This window comes from Melanerpes formicivorus, unplaced genomic scaffold, assembly GCF_026170545.1.
Source record: "Melanerpes formicivorus ecotype bairdi unplaced genomic scaffold, bMelFor1.0.p_v2 SCAF_60, whole genome shotgun sequence".
Classification (NCBI taxonomy): Eukaryota; Metazoa; Chordata; class Aves; order Piciformes; family Picidae; genus Melanerpes; species Melanerpes formicivorus.
In genome coordinates, this window is record NW_027142412.1 from 3,257,792 (window position 1) to 3,263,791 (window position 6,000).

Below are 6,000 nucleotides of genomic sequence, written 5' to 3' on the forward strand. Positions count from 1 at the left end.
GTCAGGGCTGGGTTAATGCTTGCTCCTGGTGAGCTTGGAGTTCTCTTCCAAACAGAATGGTTCTGTGATGCAGAAGGTCATTGGTCTGTTCCTGCCTTTGCTGCTTGCTCTGGCCTTGTCCCACCTGTCCCACTGCCAGCATGGGCTCTGCAGGACAAGCATGCAAGGGCCTGCTCCTTACCCTGGGGCACACAGTCACAGGGTGCTGGGGATTGGGAGGGACCTCTGAAGATCACAGAATGATAGAATGGCTCAGGGTAGAATGGAAGGGACCTCAGAGCTCATCTGCTCCAACTTCCCTGCCATGGGCAGGGACATCTCAGCTAGACTTGGCTGCTCAGGGCCTCATCCAGCCTGGCCTTGAACACCTCCAGGGAGGGGACAGCCACAGCCTCTCTGGGCAACCCCTTCCAGAGTCTCACCACCCTCAGACTGAAGAACTTCTTAAGCTCCAGTCTAACCCTGCTCTGCCTCAGCTTCAAACCCTTCCCCCTTGGCCTGGCTCAGACACTCTTAGGAGCAGTTCCTCTGCAGCCTTCCTGCAGGATCCCTTCAGGTACTGGCAGCAGCTCTCAGGTCCCCCTGAGTCTTCTCTTGCCCAGGCTGACCACCCCCAGCTCCCTCAGCCTGTGCTCACAGCAGAGCTGCTCCAGCCCTTGCATCATCTTTGTGTCCCTCCTGTGGCCTCTCTCCAGCAGTTCCCTGTCCTTATGCTGCACACAGGATTCCAGGTGGGGTCTCAGCAGTAGAGAGTAAAGGATGCTCCAGTCCAACCTCCCTGCCAGAGCAGGGTCACCCAGAGTAAATCCCACAGGAAGATGCTCAGCTGGGCTCTGAATGCCTCCAGAGACAGAGCCCCCCACAGCCTCCCTGGGCAGCCTGCTCCAGCACTCTGCCACCCTCACACTGAGGAGTCTTTCCCTTATGTTTCCCTCCTGGCTCAGCAGTGAGCTGAGGGCCTGCACTGGGGGTGTGAGAGAAGCCATTTGTACAGAGCCAGCTCCCCAGTGTGCAGCATCCCAGCAGAGGAAGCCCAGCACTGAGCAGCCTCTGGAGGCTTTGGCTGTGTGCTGAGGCCAGGGGAGGGATTTCCTGCTTGGCACCACAGCCTTTGAAGAGGTTCACTCCCTGGTTAAAGGCAAATAAACACAGGTAGGATCTGACTTAATCCCATCTAGAGTCACATTCCTAGGGAAGAAGCTGGAGTGTTTGGTTAAGGATGGGATATGGAAGGTGGACCTGGGGTTTCTTCCTGGCTCTGAGCTCCTGCTTGAACCTGTGGCTGGGCAAGGGCAGGGCAGGACAGGACATGTTTGCCCAGTGGAATGCCTCACACACTTGATGTCTTACTCATTCAGTAGGTGAATAGGCCTTGTCTAGAGCACTTGATGGCTTCCACAGATGTTTTTCCTCATCTCAGGTTCCTGCTCTGTGGGCATGCTGCCTGTGGTAACTGTGGGCCAGCAAAGTGCCCTCATGGCCAGAGCTCTCCTCAGCTGTGTTGAGCTGTGTGGCCAGCAGCTCCGAGGAGCTTCTCCTGCTGCCCTGCCCTGCCCTGCCCTGCCCCAGTGAGGCCACACCTGCAGTCTGGGTCCAGTTCTGTGTTCTGTGGTTCTAAAGAGGCAGAGATCTGCTGGAGAGAGCCTTGAAGAGGCTGAGGGGCCTGGAGCAGCTCTGTGAGGAGGAAAGGCTGAGAGCCCTGGGGCTGTTGAGCCTGGAGAGGAGCAGCCTGAGAGGGGAGCTGAGCAGTGCTCAGCAAGAGAGAAAGGGTGGGGGGAGAGAGGCTGGGGGCAGGCTCTTGTCAGTGGTGCCCAGGGACAAACTGGGGCCCAGGAAGTTCCACCTCAACATGAGGAGAAGCTTGTTTGGTGTGAGGGTGCTGGAGGCCTGGAGCAGGCTGCCCAGAGAGGCTGTGGAGTCTCCCTCTCTGCAGAGATTCCAGCCCCACCTGGCTGCTGTGCTGCTGTGGGTGCCCTGCTTTAGCAGGGCTTGGACTGGGTGGTCCCTAGAGGTCTCTTCCAAGCCTCCCCACGGTGGGTTCAGGGATTCTGTGCAGGGAAGGGAAACAGCAGAAGAGCTGCAGGGGACTCTCTTGGAGCAGCTGCTCATCTGGCTACTTGTCTCAGGGGTAGGAGGAGTAAGAAAGGGCTCCAAAGGTGACCGAGGGGCTGACTGTGCTGTTCCTCAGGAGAGGAAATCAAGGCAGCAAGTTGTCTGATGTGCTCCTGGTGCAGGAGAGCTGCCTCCTTCAGGTGCCTGGGGCCAGCAGAGTGGTGGCTGTGGCTGGGCTCCATCGGGGGGGCAGCAGAGTGGTGTCTGTGGCTGGGCTCCATCGGGGGGGCAGCAGAGTGGTGGCTGTGGCTGGGCTCCATCGGGGGGCAGCAGGGCAGGCTGCAGATCCTGCAGCTGTGTTAGCACACAGAGAGCTTTGGGAGGCAGCTTTCCCTCTCTGGGCCCTTCTACTTGAGGGGGAAAAAAGAGAGAGAGAAAGGGAAGCAAACAGGTAGAAGGATGCCAGGGAGGGAAAGTAAACAAGAGCCGCAGGTGCCAGCCGGAGCAGCTGGGGGTGAGGGCAGGCAGCGCTGTCCGTGCCCGCAGCGATGCGGGGCTGCGCAGGGAGCGGGGCAGGGAAGGAGGCAGAGCCGGGCGAGGGGCGAGGGGCGAGGGGCGAGGGGCGAGGGGCGAGGGGCAAGGGGCGAGGGGCGAGGGGCGCGGTGCGGTGCGGCGGCTGCCGGCGGCTCCCCGGCCAGGGCTGCTGCCCAGCTGGGGAAGGGCTCTGCCGGGCAGAGATTAGGCAGCCTCAGCCCAAGGTCAGATGGAGAGCAAGCCCTGATGACGTGAGTGAGGAATTCTACACTGACCACAGCTTGCAGTCTGGAGACCTTGTGCCTGTCTCCAGGATGCCTTCTGGAACAGCTCTTCATTAACTCCTGCTTGGGCTCTGCCACTCCTCCTCTGTGGTGGTGGAGCTGGAGCAAGATGTTTCTGCTTTGGAGCAGGAATCTGAGCAGCACTCCTTGCCCTCCTCACTCACCTCCCTGGCATCCAAATGCTCTTGTGAGACCCTCACCTGCAGCACTGCCCCCAGCACAAGAGGGCCATGGAACTGCTGCAGAGGCTCCAGAGGAGGCCCCCAAGATGATCAGAGGCATGGAGAACCTCCCCTATGGGGACAGGCTGGGAGAGCTGGGGCTGTTCAGCCTGCAGAAGAGAAGGCTCTGGGGAGACCTCAGAGCAGCCTCCCAGTCCCTGAGGAGGGCTACAGGAGAGCAGGGGAGGGACTTTTGAGAGGGGATTGGAGTGATTCACAGATTGCATTGGTTTGGAAGGGACACTCAAAGGTCATCTTGTCCAACCCCACTGCAGTGAGCAGGGACACCTCCAACTGCAGCAGGCTGCCCAGGGCCACATCAAGTCTGATGTGACAGGACAAGGGGCAAAGGATTGAAGCTTGAGGAGGGCAGATTGAGACTGGAGATCAGGAAGAAATTCTTTCCAGTGGGGGTGGTGAGACTCTGGCACAGGTTGCCCAGGGAGGCTGTGGCTGCCCTCTCCCTGGAGGTGTTCAGGACCAGGCTGGATGAGGCCTTGAGCACCCTGGGCTGGTGGGAGGTGTCCCTGCCCATGGCAGGGGGGTTGGAGCTAGAGGATCTTGAATGTCCCTTCCAGCCCAAGCCATTCTGTGAGTCTATGAGCTCATGAAAGGGAGCTGGCCTCTGGAGGCCAGGCTGAAGCAGGGTGCTGTGGTGTGTCCCCTCAGCTCAGCTCCAGTGGGAACAGGAGAGGATGCCCTGCCAGACAGTGTGCTTTGTCCCTTCTGGGTGGGCAGCAGACCACATTGCTCTCCCCAGCTCCAGATGATGGCTGTCAAAATGCAAACACGTGAAGTGATAACAAGAAGTGACTCTGTCACTTGGCACAGCCAGCACTCAGCTGTTCCTCTGGCTGTCCAGCTCCCTGCAGGCTGCCTGAGCTTCCTGCACCACTGACCCATTTCTATTTTAGGCTGCTGGTTTGGAGGCCCCTGAATAGTTTTGAGCTAGCTTTGGGTCTTTATAGAGCAAATTGAGCTGCTCTGCTGAGACCTCACCTGCAGGGCTGTGTCCAGCTCTGGGACCCCCAGCACAGGAGAGACCTGGACCTGCTGGAAAGGGTCCAGAGGAGGCCACAGAGATGGTCAGAGGGACCAAGAATCTCTGCTATGGCTGGGAGAGCTGGGGCTGTGCAGCCTGGAGAAGAGAAGGCTCCAGGGAGACCTTAAAGCTGCATTTCAATATCTGAAGAGGACTTAGAGGCAGGCTGGGGAGGGACTGCTCAGAAGGGGCTGTGGGGGTGGGACAAGGGGCAATGGTTTGGAACTGGAGCAGGGCAGGCTCAGGTTGGACAGCAGGAGGAAGCTCTGCATAGGGAGGCTGGGGAGACACTGGGACAGGCTGCCCAGGGCTGGGCTTGAGGCTCCATGCCTGGAGACATCCAAGCTCAGCCTGGCTGTGTCCCTGTGCAGCCTGCTGCGGCTGGAGCTGTCCCTGCTGCCTGCAGAGGGGTGGACAGGATGCCCTTGGAGGCTCCCTCCCAACCTGATGCAATCTGTGACTGTGAGGTTTGCCTCTTGGATCAAAGCAGTGGGCAGTTGGTTCTGTTCCTGTCCTGTTCCTGTGCCACCAGAGCCCTTTCCTGTCCCTCAAGCTGAACCTGTTGCTCTCACAAATGTTGCAGTCCCAGTCCCATCCAGTATGCCCATTTTGATTCCTTGCCTAAGTGTTCTCCTGGAGAACAGCATCACACTCAATCATGGAATGGGTTGGGTTGAAGGGATGTTAAAGATCATCTAGAGCAATCCTCCCTGCCATGAGCAGCTCTACCAGACCAGCTTGCTCTAGGCCCCATCCACCTCCACAACTCCTCTGAACAACCTGTTCCAGTGCCTTGTGGAGAGGAATTTCTTCCTGAGTTCCAAATCCAGCTTCTTCCAGTTTGAAGCCATTGCCCCCTGTGCTGTCACTCCATGCCTTTGTCCAAAGTCCCTCTCCAGCTCTCCTGTAGCCCACTTCAAACACTGTCAGGCTGCTCTGAGCTCTCCCTGGAGCCTTCTCTTCTCCTGGCTGAACAGCCCCAGCTCTCCCAGCCTGTTTTCACAGAAGAGATGCTGCAGCCTCCTCTGATCTAAACAGTTCCATGTCCTTCTTGTGCTGGGGGCTCCAGAGTTGGAGACAGGACCTGAGAGGATCCAAGCATGCTTAGTGCAGCTCTGGGAGTTTGATTTCTTGGCCCATCCCACAGGAGCCTGCACCATGGCCATGATCTCTCCTTCTGATGCTTCTTACAGATGAGCTGCCTGGACCTTGGCTTTAGCCAGGAAGAGGTAACAGGACCCAGGAAGAAAAGGAAGGTCAGTGAACCAGAGAAGCCATTTCTGGAAGGCAGGAAGTGATGTTCATTCTGACACACAATACCTCTTGGGAGGTGTGAGTTTGCACTGTCATCTGACCAGGCAAGACCTTTCCTCTTCCACACACCACACGTGCTCCTGCATGTTCACTGGGCACTGGGAAGAGGCCACAAGCACCACCATGGTCATGATGATGTCAGCCCACAGCACTTGTTTGATGTTCTAAAGTTGAGTTGTGATTCCACATGAATGGTCTCTGTGTGCTGCTTTCTCTGGTCCTCTCCCTCTAGCCCCTCCCCTGCCAGCAGCTGAATTCCCTCCTCTGTGGCTGCAGTGTCCTCTGCTGATACACCTGCAATATTTTATGGCACTTTCAGGATACACTCTGAAATAAGATTGCATGGCTTGGGTTGGAAAGGACCTCAGAGATATCTACTGCTGGCCCCCTGCCCTACACCTCTCAGCCAGACTTGGCTGCTCAAGGCCTCATCCAGCCTGGCCTTGAACACCTCCAGGCAGGAGGCAGCCACAACCTCTCTGGGCAACCCAGTCCAGAGTGCCACCACCCTCAGACTGAAGAACTTCTTCCTCAGCTCCAGTCTGACCCTGCT

At 57.9% G+C, this 6,000-nt stretch overlaps 1 protein-coding gene across 4 annotated transcripts in view; it reads left to right on the plus strand.

Annotated features, from left to right (window-relative positions):
• Positions 1-5,639, plus strand: part of HORMAD2 (HORMA domain containing 2) — a 34,977-nt gene extending 29,338 nt beyond the window's left edge. For all 4 annotated transcript variants that reach the window (XM_068161853.1, XM_068161852.1, XM_068161851.1 and 1 more), the window contains exon 13: positions 5,327-5,639. In XM_068161853.1, coding sequence (XP_068017954.1) covers positions 5,327-5,431 — 105 coding nt within the window. In that variant the 3' untranslated portion in view covers positions 5,432-5,639. The remainder of the gene's footprint in view (positions 1-5,326) is intronic.
• Positions 5,640-6,000: the final 361 nt, after the last annotated feature.